Below are 18187 nucleotides of genomic sequence, written 5' to 3'. Positions count from 1 at the left end.
AGTTGATAGAACACCTGTATAAGTACAGGCTGTACATCTAGCATTTTCCAAAATAGCACTCCGTACTTCGAGGCTGCAGCCGTTTTGCATGCAACGTTGTATGTGTTGATCGGTTGACAGCATGTGACAAAGCCGAGGACATACTAGTGTATCAGGAGCACTGTTTTTTAACACAGTGCGTCCCCCGCCTTGTCATGTTAATTTATCAAACAAGGCTTACCTATACCAACATTATACATGTAGGGCTGTGCATGCTTTCAAAATTCTTCCTTGTTGAAGTAGAATACCGTGCTTGTGGGGGCTTTAGTAGTTCCTTTGCCAGATGTTCTATGCGTATCTGAATGACTTATCAGTTTCAGCACTTGGGCAAGGCACATTCGGGCCTACACATGTAGCCTTGAATTCTGGCTTGGAGGCATTATTTATCTATTTTCATGGCTGCTAGGTTCATCCTTAGTTAAGAGTTATTTCTCCGTGATTCGCTAATGAGTCCACAAAGGACGAAACAGCTAGACAGTACTAGTGCTGTCCCCAGATCGTGTATTCTAAATCCATAATACTGACGCTCAATCTCCAGACAGCTGTTTCAGCCTTTTTTAGGTCCCATCAGTGGAGCTCAGAGCGGGAGGTTAAACAAATGGCAATACGGTCTATATGAAATGAACAAAAAAAGCAATTTGAAAATGGCTCAAAGCATCAAAGTCAGCGAGCTATCTGCAAGACACGCACAAAGAGAGCTTTGCACGAAGGCAGATACATATTACATATACCTTTGACACTAACCAAAAAGAGTGCTCAATCAAGTCAACGCAAGGCAGCGTAATGCGGTGATCGAGTCTATAAAAAGCTATAGTGACATGTAGCCAGGCCCCCAGCACAATAAGCTGACTTGCATCATGCTAAAATCGTTCACACAAATCTCTTATAACAATTATTATATAGATTGCAGGATAGGGTGGTTGCACCAGGAAGTGCTGTCTCTGCGATAGTGGGACCAGCCAAGATTGCAGTTCAGTCGTCCACCATCAATCCAGCACTTCATTGGCCCACGCCCTCGATACACCAGCATGATTTCCGGAGTTATTACCATTCATTGATACATGCCCCCCCACCCCCCAGTTCTTCGGCACCTGACCCGAGTTCTATTTGGGCCGCACTACTTTGTAGCAGTCATACTATAGTACTAGAACTAGGGATGTCAGCGAACGCACTGCGCAGGCCTCTGCGCATGCATTGCGTCATCGATTTTTTGAACGTGATCGCGGCCGACAGAGAAAACATGGCCGCGGTCTGCTTGCACCGCTGGGAGTCGTAAAATTACTGTTCTTCTGTCCCCGCGACCATTCAAATCATACGCGATACTCGAGGACCCACGTACTCACCACGTTCTCCCCGGTCGATTTCTCTGAAAGTTTGCACATCGTGAAACACCAGTATGAGAGGTGTTCAGGCCAATTTTCAAGGAATTTCCCTGGTTGGATCGTTCCAAAATCGGACTTCCATTTCTCGCTCGCGGCCATTTCTTGCGCGATGGAAGCGCCCTGCCCTGGTGAGTAACCAGCATCGCGCTTGGTAGAGAGTTGCTGCAATCAGCTCCCTGATGTCTTCGCTGCCATTGTCAGAAGCGATGGACCATGAATTTGTTTGAGAGTCTCTGGATGCTACTATTCCTCAGCCTAGTTTTCAGCCATTCCGTGCATCTTCTTCGCACGATTTATTTTGCAAAAAAATGAAAGTGTTCATGAGTTTTCTTGTCGGCCGCGCGTAGATGGGCCAGGCTGACCTGCGCAGATGGGCTGCGCAGTGCGTTCGCTGATATCCCTACTAGAACTGGATGCACGTGATATCCACTGGAGCTGGCGCTGGCCATGAGCTGACCCACCGCCGTGCCTCCCAGTGTCAATTTTGCTTATGTGATCCTACCACAATCTGGAACATTATCAGTACTCGCCTCTGTTGACTTGCCAGCACTAGTTCTGGTGGATCCGGGCATGTTTCTGCCTTCTCTTAAGCATGTATTCTCCTGCAGGTGCATCTTTCACCTCCTTCTAATGCGCGAGCACATTTTCTGTGGAGATTCAACGACACATAGACCAGAAAATACAGAACGGAACAGTGGCTGCCAATGCGACACAAGTACCACATAGACCTAAAAACTCATAAGTACCCTGGGAGTTAGATGCATTTGCGGGCAGTATGCCAGGATTTGCGCAGCTAATTTAAAATCAGATTAGCAATGCTGTGTGCTACCTAGGTGGCATCTTGGACTCAAAAACCAACCGATTGTGGTCCAACCCAACCGACAGCGTTGTCGGTGGGTTCCGATTGGCAGGTGTTGGATGGACGTATGATCCATGCGTCCCCACAAGCAATGAGAAGTTAACAATGCCACTAAGGATATAATATCGCGGACAGCAGTACAATGAAACTGGGCCATTCATTATCAGCAATATCAGGGGTATATCCCATCCGATAAGACGTACAGCTCGTGTATGGCAGACTTTACAGCAGGTCCCGACATAGCTTGCCCCGTGCCCTTTACCACTCCTGGGCCAAAACTGTTGTACAATACTCGAGAGGGTCTAGCCTAGTGAGTGTGAATAGAACCTGGCAGACCATATCTCCAAGTGATTCACATGTTGGTATATTCTCCGTTATCATACATCAATTCCGAGCAATTTGACACCCGAATATTCTCGCACCACTACTGCTGAAGTATTGACCACAAACCATGTTCCATTTGACTTACAAAAGGAACTTGCAAAAGGCATGAGAGCACTGGAATCCGTAAAGACTCTCGCATTATTTATTAGCCACCATACATACCTTTCGGGAAGTCGTGTTGGAAGCAGCATGCTCGGAGAGCAGAGCTGAGTGAGATCTGCATACAGTAACACAGCGACAATGAACCACATGAACAGAAGGAAGCAGTCGTATCCGTACACATCTGAATATGCGCTTATGGGAGGAAAATCCGTGCGACAAAAGAGGACCGTGTTATGCAGGTGTATGTCTTACCCGGGTACGTACTAAGTGAGTTCCACCATACGTATATAATTGTATTGCAATTGAATCACTTGACTGACTGGAGCCAAAAATATCAATTGGCACTTACTCCGGTTACCCGAATGTTTCGGTACCACTATCATTAGGTTTTTTGCAATCGAACCAAGTCATAGTTGAGTCATTTTCAATGCGTTAGGTGTTACCTGACGTGCTCACTGCATCAGCCGCTATGTCAGATTCCACCAGGCATGCACCAAACCAGGCGCAATGCGCACACTGATGATGGTGGTTGGCACACAACGAGCAGTAGTAAAAGTGAAAGGACTTTTTGCATGTGATTTTGTTGTAATTTGTGCCAGTCGAATTGTCTCATAACTAGTTTATCGTTAGCTTACTAGTTTGTTTATACAAAAGAGAAAGACCAAGGAACTACAAGTTACGCTATACTGTCCACTAACACCACCAGTTACTAAACAATCAGCTCATGCGATAGCTATTGCACGACACTGAACAGCTCTAGCACATCTTGGATGCGCACTCCAACAGCCTTGTGGACGACGACCGTCACTGGAGAATCGGTCCGTCGCTCCACCAGCCCGGCGGCACAGTGGACAGTGCCTTGGGGGTGTCAGGCATGGATCAGGCTGATAAGGACGTGGTGGAGACGGAAATGATGTTTGCAAGGAAGAGTGATGATATGCGTATGTGCTCTCCGCCAGTTGTTGAAGCAACAGTCCGGCAGTGGAAAGTCGGCAAGGTTAAAATAAGTGACCAACTGGGTGAAAGTACACCAAATGTGGCCCATCTCTTGAGTGGTGCGGACCACGGCAAGGACCTGAAGTTGAAGGTCGTCAATGGCAACACCGCATGGTCGACGTCAATGGGAACATCAAGCCATCAAGTTGGTGGAACTATGGAATGTCCGTCGCAGGCTGCAGCGACAGGGTAACGTGCTCAGGGAAGAGTACAGCGACGATGATCAGCTGTGTCTTGCACGCAGTCGTGTTGATCGTGGCGTGCAGAACAACAGAGTCAGTTGCGGTATTCGTACATTTGTCTGTTTAGGATTGTGATCCCCAGGAAGTCCTTTGGTGAGGAGTGATGTCACGCAACGAGCAGTAGTCAAAGTGAAAGGACTTCTTGCATGTGATTTTGTTGTAATTTTGTAAGGTGTGGTGGCAGAACTTTCAGCTGGTAGTGGGTGATGGGCTGTCTGTGTGACAACAATTACGGGCTTGACGAACGACATAATTATGGCGAGTCGATCTTTGGCCAGTTGCTGAGTTGGAGATCGTCACCGTAGACCCAGAGATCTGGTCCACGGTCCAGGGGTTGGGATCCCACTGTGGTGAGAGCTTGTGTGCCTGCTCATTGCGCTGACCAGGAGTGAGGATGGGGGCGTTTGACCGGCGGGTGGCATTGGCAGCGTCGCACTGGGATTGGCGGAATTGCTGGTCACGGTGGGCAGCTGAAGGCAAGTCTGGTGCGGCTGCCGTAATGCAGGGTATGCTGTCGCGGATGGGGCGACCAAACATGAGTGTTGCCGGTGCCTCGTGAGTGGCAGGGTGTGGCGTGGTGCGGTACGCTAGGAGCCATTGGTCAAATGCAACATTGATGTCTTCGCCAGCTAGTTTGGCAGTTCGCAGAACTTTGCCAATGGTACGGTTGAGGCACTCGACTGCTCCGTTTGCTTGTGGCCACAAAGGAGGGGTGTGGCGGTGCTGGATAGCGTGTTGCGCGAGGAAATCAGCAAAAGCCGAAGAACGGAACTGAGGACTGTTGTCCGAGACTAGCTCTTCGGGCAAGCCGAACATGGATAATGTAGAGCGCAGAGCTACAACACCGGCCGTAGTGGGTGTCGTGCTGAACACGTTGATGACCGGGTAGCGAGTCTACTGGTCGATAGTGGCAAGCAGGTGCTGACCGTTTGGCATGGGTCCATACAAATCGACGAAGACTCGTTGCCACGGCTTGGTGGACGGTGGTGTGGGCACGGACTCCCGGACGTAGCGGTGTCGTTGAGAGAGTTGCTTGGCACGGAATACATTGCCGGCAGAGTGCTTCGGCTTCAGTAGCCATGTTGGGCCACCCAACATTGCTGTTGAGCCGTTGCTTGGTGCGGACAATATCTTGGTGGCCCGCATGTGTAAGCTGCAGGGTAAGCCGTTGGAGGGCCGTGGGAATGACGAGACGGTCGTTGCGGAGTAGTAGACCGTCACTCTCAGACAGTTCATGGCGGAGGGCAAAGTACGGGCGGACCGTGGTGTGGCTGGAATCCCAGCGGCCAGATTGCAGAGAGGAAAGGATGGCTTGCAGTGTGGTGTCTGCGGTGGTGGCGTCCGCAATCTCCTTCAGAGCCAACGCATTCGGCTTAGCTGCTGTAGCTAGGGCATGTATGTACGCAGTGTCTTCCTGTGCGCCGATGTTTGGCAAGTCGGGATGAGGCTGCGGATTGCGACTGACGACGTCGGCCGGGTTTTCTGGGCCAGGCTTGTACTGGAGCTGGAAGCTGAGATCCTGCAGGCGGCGGACCATGCGCTCAATTCATGGTGGAGGTCTCGATCCGACGGCCTTGAGTTGCAGGAGCGGCTTGTGGTCGGTGACAACGGTGAACTGTGGATCACCTTGTCAAGTCGTGGTGAAAGCGAAGGCAGCCAAACTTGACACCCAATGCTTCCCGTTCAGTTTGAGAATATTGCTGCTCGACGCCGGAGAGTGCACGGCTGGCGAATGCTACAGGTGCATCGTGGCCGTTGTCTTGGCGTGGACACAGGATTGCGCCGAGGCCGGTGCGTCGACATACAGTGATGTGTTGCGGTCAAAGTATTGCAGCATGCAGTCTTCGGCGATGGCCTTCTTCAGTGCATCAAATGATTGCTGCTCAACATCAGTTCAACGCCAAACAGTACCTTTCTTAGTGAGAGCAGGGAGTGGCGTGGTGAGATCGGCCATGTTACAAATGTAACGGCGGAGGAAGTTGGTGAGACCCAGGAAACTCTGTATGTCGCTGACGCAAGATGGCGTAGAGAATGTAGCCACAGACTGCTGGTGGCTGGGAGAGGCGCGGATGCCCTTGTCGGAGTAGACGCTAGCCATGAACTTGAGCCGAGGCTTGAGGATGTGACATTTGTGACATTTGGCTCGGTTGAGTGTAACGTTGTGATCTTGGAGCCGCTGGAGGCAGGCGGCGAGTCGTCGGTTGTGCTCTTCGACGCTCTTACCAAAGTTGAAGATGTTGTCGTGGACGTTCTTCACACCGTCGAGGCCAGCGAGCCATGGCGTCCAGTGTGCGCTGTAGGATCTCGGATGCGGACGATACGCCCATGGGCAGACGTTTACAGTACAAAACTGCGTAGCGACGTGACTCAGGGTGGCCTGGCTCTCCACAGCGGTAGCAGAGCAATGTGCTGGATTCCCGCCGGCCTGGAGCGCGAGTGGCGACTGGGGCAGGTGGCTGGTGGTACGAGTTTGCAGCTGGATGTGGCGAAGACTGCATCGGTCGACGCGACGGAGTTGAAACAGTAGCAGGAGGCGGCTGTGTCCTTTTGTAGAATGGTGGCTGATGACGGAGGGCATTGATCGAGTCTTGTGTGCGCCGGAACGCCGTCGTCTGTTCCACTGACGCTTCAAATGCTCTGGCGGCCTTGAGCGCCTTGGCGAGATCAAGGGACCCAGTCTCCAGCAGTTTTCTGCGGAGTGGATCGGACGTGCATCCTGCCACAATTTGATCACAGAGAGCCACGTTCTTCTGGGCATCGTCGGCGAAGCTGCAGGTCGTTGCCGATGCCAGCAAACGAGTATAAAACGTGTCTAATGTTTCGCCAGGCTGCTGGGTGACCTGCCGGAAGTGGAAGCGGGCCATGCTGGGGCTCTGCTTCGACTGAAAGTAGTCGGCGGCGGCGGTTATGAGGCCGTCGAGATCGTTGCCAGTGTTGGCTAACGTAGGGACGAGCTGCTGGATGTCCTTGCCGGCCACATACTGGAAAGTGTCTCTCTGGCGAGTGTCATCCGAGATGCCGGCTGCTGCGACATAGAGTTGGAAACACCGTTCCCAGGCAGGAAAATGGGCAGCAGCATCGTAGAGACTGCTGTAGATCGGGAATGGCTCCGGAGGCGGTAGTGACAGTAGGGACATGGCGAGGATCAGGCGTTTGCTCGCAGCGCCAATGTAATGTTGTTCTCTTGCTGTATTCCAAACAACAACTAACTCGGAGCTCCGGAAAGCTCCGCAATAGTGAGGTTTTGCATTCCGAATTTCGGCTTGGCGTTCTTTGGTAATTTGTCGAACATCAAAATGTCGAATTTTCGCACCGACGTTTGTTTTGCAAGTCGAAAATGATGTGTTTCGATTTCGTGAGCCCCAGCATCAGCAATGTCCTGTCCCGTGCTCCTTTTCTTGCTGATTCCGACAAACTTTGATCGCGCCCAAAGAGTCGAGGGCCAAACCTGCCTCCTCAGTCGCCTCAGAAAAACCAACTCCATGGCCAAGTCAAATTTTATGGGTATCGCCATAGTCTTTTCAGCCACACAGATGACGGTGAGGACACTCCAGGCGAAAGAGAGTAGACAGGCAGTGGAGAGGAGCAATCAGAGGTAGCTGACGATGCTGATGTCGTCAAAGACGCCTGCGAAGCCATGCCAAGATAAGAAACCTCTTTGAATAAATCACGCGCTAGCGCTCTTCCACAAGAAAATTCATCCGAAAAATATGTTCGGCAAAGTGAGCTTTTTCCGAACAAACATGCCGCATCTTCGTGTGCATTTTCGACCTCGCTCCCGCGTGCCGAATCTTTTGCCGAATTTTGGAATGCAAAACCTCACTAATATGATGCCAACAGAATGTAATGGTGTGCGTGCATGCGTACAGAGTCGGTGCGTACCGACTGTCAGCACAGGTGTGGAAAACAGCATATGTAAATGGATAGGAGCACAAACGGTGCCGCGTGCATATATGTGTCGGTAGAGCATGAAACTCTTAATCTCAGGGTCGTGGGTTTGAGCCCCACGTTGGGCGCCAAATGTCGTCTCGGTTGGAGAACGAGCTGCCTCTACTATACCCTCGCCACGCCACACATCAAACGGACTAGTCAAGTGGTTTTTCTCTAGAGCTAGAGAGAGAGCTATTCATTACTACACTTCAGGAGACGACGGGAGAACTGACAACTGACATGGCGAAAGGAAACATGATATCGGAAGGTGGTGCCCTCATCAGCACAAAAAGTGGCGTACTCGATATCATATCAGCACAAAAAGGTGCACGTGTCACCAATACAACAAAGCAGCGCAGCAGCATGTACGGGTCAGCATCATAGAAACACAAATACAGCAGCAGGTACGACAAAGAGACAACACGTGCAGCCACATGTACAACATATGGGTGTGACAGTCCATATATGTACGTGTGAACACTACACACGATGAGAACATGCAAAGTATGGAGACCCAGACTGTGTGGTCAGCAGGACACAGCCCGTACAGGATGGAACAGACAACTAAACGTAATATAGCACCACGTACCGGCGGACTAGTCGACGCTGATGGGAGAAGTGGCACCCCCTGAGGCAGCTACGGATGCTAGAACTCTACAGCCAGACCAACACCAATATAAAACAAAAAGGTACACCACACCAGGAAGCAAGTCAAATAAAGATGTGTGAACAACAGCCACACACCACAGAAAAGCATACAGAACAAAAACTCAATTACCGACACCATAGTCACTGCAAAATCCAAACAGGAGGAAAATACTAACTCCCTGAGGACACTGAGCATGAGGCAAACGAGCAAGCAACCTCTTGCCGATGTTCCACCGTGTAACAACAACCGCGCTGGCCACCGGACTGTATGGTAGGGGTATTACACCTGGACCTCAAGACCAACGGGCGAAGGACAGCAGGCCGGGCCCAGGTAAATACAATGAGGAGCACTGTATACAACTACAGAAAAAACCCAAACCCATGCCAATTTGACCAACATACCTTCCCTGCGCATCCATTCCTAGTGTACGGGTCTGAAAGATGAAAGATGGGGCGCTTGTATACACGGGCCCGGAAAGCCTGCTTCGGCCGCTCGGCAGCAGCTTCGTAGTGGTGGTCAAGGGTCGAAGACCGACGGATACGGATCAACTCCCCAGTGAACACACCTTTGCCCATACTACAGGGGTGGTTACTACCGACAAGCAGATACAGGAAACGATTGGCGAACTTGAAATGAGGCTTCACCGCCATGTATCCCTTACTACGGAAAACTGTGGTGTCCAGGAAATCAATGCCATCATGTGCCAGTTCATGAGAAAACTTGAGGGCCGAACACTTATTAATCCTATCTAAAGTGCGCTGAGCTTGACCTTCGCAACCATGCAATGATAAAGCGTCTATAAACCTGAACCTCTAAACCCTCCCCCTCTAAGATCGGCAAAACGTACTGCTTCTCCAAATACAGCATAACAATGTCGGCATAGACCACTGCTGCAGGCGAACCCATGGCAGTCCCTTGGATCTGCCGAAACACATCGTTACCATACACGAACTCATTTTTCTTCCGAATGACTGACATCAAGGAAGTCACTGCTGTTAATAACCATGTACGAAGGGCGAGGGGCATCCACCTTGTACACCTGTGTGTGATATACCACGACAACCGAGCTCGTTGGGGATGTTGGTGTAGTAAAGGCTGGTCACATCTATGCTCAATTATAAATGATCGTCCCGCACAGGCAAACCTTCTACCAAGTTGATGAAATCCGCAGTTGAGGTCAGAACAGTACTTTCCTCACATACATACGGGTTCAGTAGAAAGTCAGTGAACTCAGCGGGATAGTAGCCAGGACTATTTAGATTAACAATAGGCCTAACCTTCAGGACCCAGGGCTTATGTGTTTTGAGAAGTCTCCTGAAAACGGGCATGCGCCCCCGGTGCGACTAAGAACAGTGACATAATATATTATATTAGTGGGCATACGATGCTCAATGCGATGCCTAGTCATGGTGAGTAAACAATTGACTCGGGTCGCTCACACGAAGTCTCAACACAGCCTTGAGCCTGTTGGTTGCCATCGGCAGTCTAGCCGCATGCTCATCTAGCCCCTCAGGCAAAAAAAAAACAGTCATTTATAATGTTTGGCATTGTGATGCTGGGCACGACCTATATCATCATAGTGAGATCAGTCCAGGACTACTATCACAATAGACTGCCTTTGAATATGCCTGAGTCCGATTGCGTTCTAGCTCCCAAACTATGTGCTGCATGTGTACACTCCGCCTATGGTTAGTCTACTCCAGAACAACGCCTGGAGAGGTTCATTGGGGGCATGTCCCCCCACCCCATTCCCCCCTTGCCCCCTGCACCTGAAGTACCGGTATTGCCCCCCCCCCCCCCTCCCCAAACAAATTACAGGACACAGATGGAGCACTGGGGAGCACGTAGCAGTAGGCAAAGTTGACGATGCCAGTGCAGACACGCCTGATCTCGGTCACCACACTGGCACCGTATAGTCTCCAAGGGACATAGCTACCAGAGAACACACAGAATGGGAGTATATAGTGCTATCTCGGTGGATAGACAACCTCCTATACAAAAATATCTACTGATAGAGTTCTGTGTAGACCCTATGTGCACATATGTGTGGATGAGTACTAGTAAACGGACAGCTAACCCTAGTCTAAGTAAAATAAAGGTAGAATGTAGACCCTGGGCAAAAAAATAAGTAAATAAAAATATTGACTAGTTTGAGGGAAAGACACAAACGGGAAAAGTCTGAAGAAAAAATTGACTGTCACCAAAAAAATAATAATAGCTACACACACGAGGGAACTCGGATGGAGAGCCAAGGATTAAAATTGAAAAAGAGGACCATCAGTTTACGAGTTATCCGTTTTGTCCAACACTAACGGATGTAAACGTGATGCAGCTAAGCATCAGGTCGTTGAATGTCATGATCTCATCAGTCAGTTTTTGTGCTAATTGTTGCACATTTTTGACTCAGCAGTATTCTGCATATAACCGTTAGTGTTGGACAAAACGGATAACTTGTAAACATGAGGGAACACTCATCCTTACCCAAGTCCCAACGTCAGCACTCGGCGCTGCTCCGAACCAAGAGGGACACTGGAGAGATCGTCCATCAGCTCCTCTCTTGTCCTGCGATCAAATCGCCTAATGCTAAACACAAGAAGATAGGAAAGGCAAGTAGAATAAATAAATCAATAAAATAATAAACAACAAAACAAGTTTGAACAGCTGCAAACGTAATGGACGATTCGAACAAGACCAATGATATACCTAGCAATAAGTGTGCAGAGTGTGCAGCCCAAGGATAATCATCCCACGGCAAAGTTTATTGTTTAGGGCATAGACTCACAGTAACAAGCTCACCTTTGCTGCATCTCACACCGCTTCACACGGTAATCTACTGTATCACCATGGTAATTTCTGTTGCACATTGCTGCTTGTTTAACAAAAGGCAGAAAACACACCGAATTTCCAGGAATTACCATGGTGATACGGTACTTTAGCTTGAACCTATTGTATGACGGGTTTTCTATGATTGATAATGACCCAGAGAGAAACTAAACCGGTATCGAATTACAGTCAGCGACGCAATTCTTCTGAGGTGTAAAGTGACTTCAGGAATATGTTGCAGAAAACTGCGATGCATGCTGATTATTTACTGTGCCCTATTGTGCACAATATACCAGGTGTGTTACTCAGGGATGAAGTAGATGCACACACGTGCCGGGCATCACGGCACAGGTTAGGTTTGCTACTAGCCGCTGCAGTGTACTTGTGGTCCGAACTTGCACTCTACTCAACTCTGCATACGCAAAGAGTGCTGGTGCCGAAATGAACCAGAAGGGTGCTGAGTGGGACGCAACAACACTGACTCTGTCTACCCATGTACACAGATATGATAGGGTATGCAGTACCTGCTCTAAGATTTAACACAAACCGGGTACACGTCTACCTGGCACAATTCCTGCAACACTGGGCCAGAGCCAGATGCGTTCAAGTGCGGCTACTGTGTGTCAGGGAGTCGTAAACTTACTTTCGACTTCCTGATGTACATGATTGTACATGTACATGTATGAACGTACTCGCACTGGGCACTCTGGCCGCACGCGTATGCAGCCTGTCAGTGGCGGTATACCCTCGAACGGTATAAAAAAGTATAGTACTCGACAGGACTTCCGACCGGGTCGCAGGTAACCCAGTGTTCTTTTTCCAAAAGGTCCAAGTACTCACAAACAGGGCCACTGACCCGGCTCTGGAGCAGACACTGGTAATCTAGGTCCAAGTTTGCTCGATTATGTTCTGACGCTTCATGTGCTTTCATAGCCAAGGTTTCTCACTTTCTTCGCAAGCTCTTTTAGTCTTGAGAGTTGACAACTGCTTATGGTTGTGTTGGCAGAAAACATGTCAGCTAATCTGACAACCGTCCAACCCCATTTTACTGGTAAGTAGTCAGCGAGTGGCTTTGATGGGGCCATACAGTACTAGAGGGGAAGTTACGCGGCATATTTGTGCTTCCTTTTTGAAAACACGTTCTCGCTCGAAGGGTTTCTAAACTTTATCCCTGCGCTCATTGATGGAGTTCATCGATGGAGTTGCCAGCGGCACTCTACAGAAGAACAATGTTGTCAAGTTTTTTTATGAAAAATTGTCAAACATTTTCAAATTGCTATAAGTTTGGTTAGGGCCGGGTTCCACTGCGGCTCCGCAGCTCCGCTGCTCCACGGTACTTGGCTGCATGCAGCAGAGCGGCGCGGTTCCAGTGACACTCGCCATTCACTTCACGGTACCGCGATCGTGCTCGACGTTTTTTTTATGACATTTAGCCTGCCTGCGCGCGCGTGAAATCCAAAAAAAATCCTCGTGTTCTGGCCTGTGCAACGAATTAAAATTCCCCCGAATAAAACAATTAAGTGCGGGAAACAATGCAAGCCGTGACCGCGGCTTGCATTTTTTTGTATCAAGCAGCGAAGCGAAAGCTGGTGATGAGCCGCGGCCTCGCTGGACCAGCTCGTAATGATGACGTTTCATGCCGTGGATGATGTGCGGCGGAGCGGCAGTGGAACCCAGCCCTTAGGCAAAGGAAATTTGTCATTAATTTGTTTATGCTGCATAGATGGAGAGCTGCACACTCTGGCTTATGGACTCTCGCCTACAGTGTAGTCGTACTGCTAGTGTACTGGCATTACAGAAGACACGAAAAACGAGAACATAATTATGGCGAGAAAGTAATTACTGGCTAAGAATTGCCCTAAGACTTACCGCTTCTCAGTGCTCCATACCAGGAAGTAGTACAATACCTACTCCCTGCTCCATACGAGTGTTTTCTCCTCATTCTCTGCATCCTTTACCCCAGGAGTCTCGTCCATTTAGCGGCTCAAATGCTTGAGCTCCGGATAGCGGAAAATAGCTCGTCGTCCATTAGCGGCTCTAATAGTACCTGGTCTGAAGTGTCGCAGTCTAGCACAACTATGATTTTTTCCAGGAGGGTAAGGGTTGCAAACCCAAAGAGACCCTAAGCTTCGTCTATCAAACAAAACAATTGCCCTAAAAAATGGAAGAGGAAAAGAGTGAGCGAGCTGGTCTGAGCGCGCTACTTTTCAAAAAATAGCAAACGCTCGCAGGCCAGAGTTAGCGCTATTTGGGCTGTTTGCCGCACGCGGCAGCTGGATGGATCACGTGATCCAAGCTGACAAATAAGGTCCGATGGTTCAGCTACATTGAGCCACAAGCCATCAAAATGCCGAATTTTCGCACCAACGTTTGTTTTGCAAGTCGAAAATGATGTGTTTTCATTTCGTGAGCCCCAGCATCAGCAACGACGTTACGTCCTGTCCCGTGCTCCATTTCTTGCTGATTCCAACGAACTTTGATCGCCCAAAGAGTCGAGGGCCAAACCTGCCTCCCCAGTCACCTCAGAAAAACCAACTCCATGGCCAAGTCAAATTTTATGCGTATCGCCATAGTCTTTTCAGCCACACAGATGACAGTGAGGATACTCCAGTCCAGGCGAAAGAGAGTAGACAGGCAGTGGAGAGGACTCAGACGGGAGCAATCAGAGGTAGCTGACGATGCTGATGTCGCCAAAGACGGAGGCGAAGCGATGCCGAGATAAGAAACCTCTTTGAATAAATCACGCGCTAGCGCTCTTCTACAAGAAAATTCATCCGAAAAATATTTTCGGCAAAGTGAGCTTTTTCCGAACAAACATGCCGAATCTTCGTGTGCATTTTCGACCTCGCTCCCGCGTGCCGAATCTTTTTGCCGAATTTCGGAATGCAAAACCTCACTAATCTCTTCACAACGCTGCACTGTTTGTTGGGTGCTACATGTAGTACTACTAGTAGTACTAGTAGTAGTACCTCTTTCTGTTCTAGTCTCAGTGACCATGGTGACTGGCAAGGCTCGCTCGCTGTCTCTGGTCTGGATCTCTGGCATCAGTAGTAGTACACACACACAGTACTGAGTCTGTAGTCCTGGCAGGCAGTGCTGGCACTAGCATACACTACACTTGCACTGACTATCAATATGTAGAGTGGTGAGGCCGGACTCTGGTGATTGGAGTCTCCGAGCTGATGGCGGAGTTGTCGCCTGCGTGTGTACAATGACAATGTAATTATGTCCTATACTGTGATCATCACCGCACATGATGTACATCTACCTGTCTACAGCCTGTAGATGTACACCATGTGGGGTGATGATCACAGTATAGGACCGAGACGGTCTCGGTACTCAGGTCAGTCGCCTTCGGAGGAGGCTTCCTTGCTTGCATGCCACAATACAACATCATTGCTAGCCTCCATATGACCATGGCATCATCAGTGGTGGCACACGGCGTGCTAACAATGTTCTGTGTGTGTGCCTGTGACTCAGTGTGAGGCGTGTGCGGCTGTGCGCGCCTGTGTGTGCTTGATATGACTTTCGAACCAGGCTTGACCAAGCTATCACTAACCTTCATGTCTCGGACCAGTTTCTGGCAGTTCCTGAGGTTTTCTGGGTGGCCTGGACGAGCTTTCCAAAGTTTCCTGCTTTGTCATTTATTATTTTCGTCTTCCTGTCTTTCTTTTGACCCAGCCAAGTGGCCCGGACAGTGCCAAGGATCAGACGTTCTCCGGTCCCTAGCTAGCTGGCCGTCGAGGCCTCGCGCGCGCTCACCCGTCGCGCGCTACTCCCGTCCCGAATCCCGACTTAGGCAGAAATCACGTGCGGGCTAACAATGACGTAACATACATGTGTATGCCAAAATCCTTGTTCACTTCAAAACACACGAGCGAGGAAGTAAATTTAAAGATCTCATCAGTCAAAATCAAAAAAATAAGCTAGCTCACAGATACTGTACTCTACATGAAATTATTTAGCTGTCTGCAGCCAGTCTTCTTGTTGTAGTTCCACAACAATAACATAATTGAGTCATAGAAGGTTTATAATCAACAAGTCCAGTGGTACGTGACTTCCTGAACTAAGTTCCTCAGCTAGCTCAGTCGTATGGTAATTGGTGGCCACTGTCGTTATTATTATTATAGTCTTGACCCTTCCAAGTTGCTGATCGTGGCGAATTGACGTTCTGCACTAGACGCGAGTCATGGCTATGAGACGACTGTTGGCTGAGTACAAACGTAAGTATCTTCTGTCCAGCAACAAAAGCCAAAAGCTTGATGAATAGGTGTGCTTACGAACTGGTTCATGAACACAAACAACGACAGTAAAAAATGGCAAGGTCTTTTTTTGTCAATGTTTAGTGTTCAGTTTCAACGATCATGAGTACAACTGGTATAATACCCGACCACCTCTGGATAAAAACCTCTAGCCAGGTGTTTGCATACAGTCAATGATCATGTTCCTGATAAGGACATCATCCCGCCAGCCGTCGTGTACATCATTTGAAACCACATATCAAGAGTCCATAAACAAAGAGCGTGCAACCTGTACAAAACCTGTGCGTGTTCAGTTTTAATGGCATTATTCTACTCTTTCTATCCTAAACCTGTGCACAACCTGTGTGTTTCCTTTCCAATTTTCAGAGATCACAAGAAATCCGCCCGAAGGTGTCATTGCTGGTCCGAAAAGTGAGGACAATCTCTTTGAGTGGGAAGCGGTGATCGTTGGTCCTGAAGGAACTGCGTACGAGGATGGTGTATTCTCGGCCACGCTCAGCTTCCCAAAGGACTACCCGATGGAGCCGCCGAAGATGAAGTTTAACACGCGCATCTTCCATCCGAATGTGTTCCCGGACGGAGAGGTGTGCATCTCGATCTTACACGCCCCGGGCGATGATCCACTGGGTTACGAGAGTCATTTAGAACGATGGAGTCCCGTGCAGTCTGTGGAGAAAATCCTTCTCTCTGTTGTCAGCATGTTGGCTGAGCCGAACATTGAGAGTAGTGCCAACGTGGATGCGTCTAAAGTCTACCGAGACGACCCGGAGCGGTATAGGGTGCTGGCACAGGACCTGGTGAGGCTCTCCCTGGGCCTGTAGCGACTGTGTGTGTGTGTACGTGTGTGTACATGTGTGTACGTGTGTAACTGTGTGTACGTGTGTAACTGTGTGTACATGTGTGTGTACGTGTGTAACTGTGTGTACGTGTGTGTGGTGTGTGCTTTGACCCGCGTGTGCGTGCAAGCGCATGTCAGAGTTTATTTACGTCTTAGCGTAGCCAACCCGGGTCATATACAACATTACACTCAACACCTTGTTGGTGCATTGAACGCTTTTATACTTGTATTTTGGTTCTATCATACGGTTTCTGTCATATTTGATGTGCTAACGACCCCTCATACATGTGTACAAACATTACAAGGTGTGTGTGTTGTGTAGACTATACGAGACAGCCCGGACTTCTCCTGGTTGCACAGACTCAACGAGGCGGTATGCATTCATGTACATGGAAGCCACCACCTGTTTGATGAATGCCATTTGCTGTACATAGCAGTCTTCTTTTTGCTGTTGAATTTTCGTGCTTTTCACGCTCTGCTGCTTCGCCCGGTTGGCAATGTGTTCCTGCTTTGTACATAATTATGCTTCATTCATAGGAAGAGGTGTCTAGAGCATACCCACTCTTTGCCACTCACTCTGTAAACACTATCCAACTCGTTTTTCAACCAGTTATTACAACGTTTCGGCAATTTGCCCTCATCAGGTATGCCGAAACGTTGTAATAACTGATTGATTAACGAGGTCGATAGTGTTGCAGAGTGAGGAAAGAGCGGGTCTGCTCTAGCAACCTCTTCCTATGAAGGAAGCTGCAGGAAGCCTCGCCACTGCTACTAGTCTTCATTAGAAATTAGGATGTTCCCTTGCCTTGCCTTGTTCTGGGTGTTAAATTATTCGTTTTTAGCAAATACTTTTATTGCAGACTGCAGCGTATATATAAATTACTCTCTTTAATCGACGTTCAGTTGTTATTGGTGTTGTCAGATGTGTTTTTTTTAATACATCAAATTGAGCCAGACCTCCCTCATATTCTAATGAAGAGTAGCTTGTTGAAATAATGATTGCATTCCGCTTCAACCACTACGCCCATGTGATTGTGTCGTATCAAAGTGTGCTCTGTGTGCGTTGCTCAGCCCTAGCTCTTCTCCACTACTTGGCACCCAGCTATATGACGTGTAGTTGAACGGTTGTTGTTGCTACTTTGCCTTAAGGCCGATTCACAATACAACTTTCTGCGACGCGACATGCGACGAGCTGCGACAGCGACACACGGTTCACAATATTCTTCATGTTTGCGACATCCTCATGCACAAGTAGTACTATGCGCGTGCACCCAGGGTCGAAACTGTACTCCATTTGTGTATGTCGCTTGTCGCAAAAGTTGAACTTTCTTCAACTTCTGCGACAGGTGCATTGCGACAGCTTGCGGCAGGCAGTTTCTTGTCGCAACTGTCGCAAATCGCGTGTCGCGTCGCAGAAAGTTGTATTGTGAATCGGGCTTTACCCACTTGTGCAGAGAAGTTACACTTCCAAGATCCAGGATTCTCATGTTTGGCCATGCCGTGGACATTCCTGCGTATATTGTCTTCATCAGCTGTGTTCCAAAAACCGCGTTTCTACATCAAAATAGAAATGCGTGCACTATTCTGGTCTTCCTCCTACCAAGTATTGAACACGTTTGTTCTGATCATAGCAAAAGAAAAACGGTATCCCTGAAACACACGTTGTGGGATTAGGAGGGTG

The 18187-nt window shown here is 48.9% G+C and overlaps 2 protein-coding genes across 8 annotated transcripts; one reads left to right on the top strand and one right to left on the bottom strand.

Annotated features, from left to right (window-relative positions):
* Positions 1–622: 622 nt before the first annotated feature.
* LOC135809622 (uncharacterized) lies at positions 623–13612 on the bottom strand. Of its 7 annotated transcripts, XM_065323020.1 has the most exons (7): positions 13276–13612; positions 11380–11449; positions 11065–11166; positions 8985–9504; positions 8524–8588; positions 2827–2881; positions 623–2068 (listed from the first exon to the last, which is right to left on the bottom strand). In XM_065323020.1, exons 4-7 carry the CDS (start codon positions 9231–9233, stop codon positions 2039–2041), a joined length of 399 nt encoding a protein of 132 aa, XP_065179092.1. In that variant the 5' UTR covers positions 9234–9504; positions 11065–11166; positions 11380–11449; positions 13276–13612; the 3' UTR covers positions 623–2038. The 7 variants fall into 7 exon arrangements, 4 of the variants coding, with proteins under 4 accessions (XP_065179092.1, XP_065179102.1, XP_065179084.1 ...); XR_010552212.1 differs by lacking the exon at positions 8985–9504; XM_065323030.1 differs by lacking the exon at positions 8985–9504 and having other exon boundaries at positions 8524–8571.
* Positions 13613–15356: 1744 nt separating this feature from the next.
* On the top strand, positions 15357–17521 carry LOC135809613 (ubiquitin-conjugating enzyme E2 G2-like). Its single transcript, XM_065323001.1, has 2 exons — positions 15357–15629; positions 16035–17521. The coding sequence occupies exons 1-2, from the start codon at positions 15596–15598 to the stop codon at positions 16487–16489; spliced, it is 489 nt and encodes a 162-aa protein (XP_065179073.1). The 5' UTR covers positions 15357–15595; the 3' UTR covers positions 16490–17521.
* The last annotated feature ends 666 nt before the right edge of the window (positions 17522–18187 follow it).

The sequence above is a fragment of the Sycon ciliatum genome, chromosome 1 (genome assembly GCF_964019385.1).
Source record: "Sycon ciliatum chromosome 1, ocSycCili1.1, whole genome shotgun sequence".
Lineage (NCBI taxonomy): Eukaryota > Metazoa > Porifera > Calcarea > Leucosolenida > Sycettidae > Sycon > Sycon ciliatum.
Note: the sequence above shows the minus strand (reverse complement) of the source record. Positions and strands in the feature narration are given on the sequence as shown.

What these genes read in the sequence shown, in the direction of transcription:
- LOC135809622 (XM_065323020.1), bottom strand. Translation starts at nt 9,233, where the DNA reads ATGGCGGTGAAGCCTCATTTCAAGTTCGCCAATCGTTTCCTGTATCTG. An exon ending in CAGCGTCGACTAGTCCGCCG is followed by an intron (nt 2,882 to 8,523) that starts GTACGTGGTGCT and finishes TACTGTATGCAG; the next exon opens with ATCTCACTCAGCTCTGCTCT. An exon ending in CCAACACGACTTCCCGAAAG is followed by an intron (nt 2,069 to 2,826) that starts GTATGTATGGTG and finishes GAATCTCCACAG; the next exon opens with AAAATGTGCTCGCGCATTAG.
- LOC135809613 (XM_065323001.1), top strand. Translation starts at nt 15,596, where the DNA reads ATGGCTATGAGACGACTGTTGGCTGAGTACAAAC. An exon ending in ACTGTTGGCTGAGTACAAAC is followed by an intron (nt 15,630 to 16,034) that starts GTAAGTATCTTC and finishes TCCAATTTTCAG; the next exon opens with AGATCACAAGAAATCCGCCC.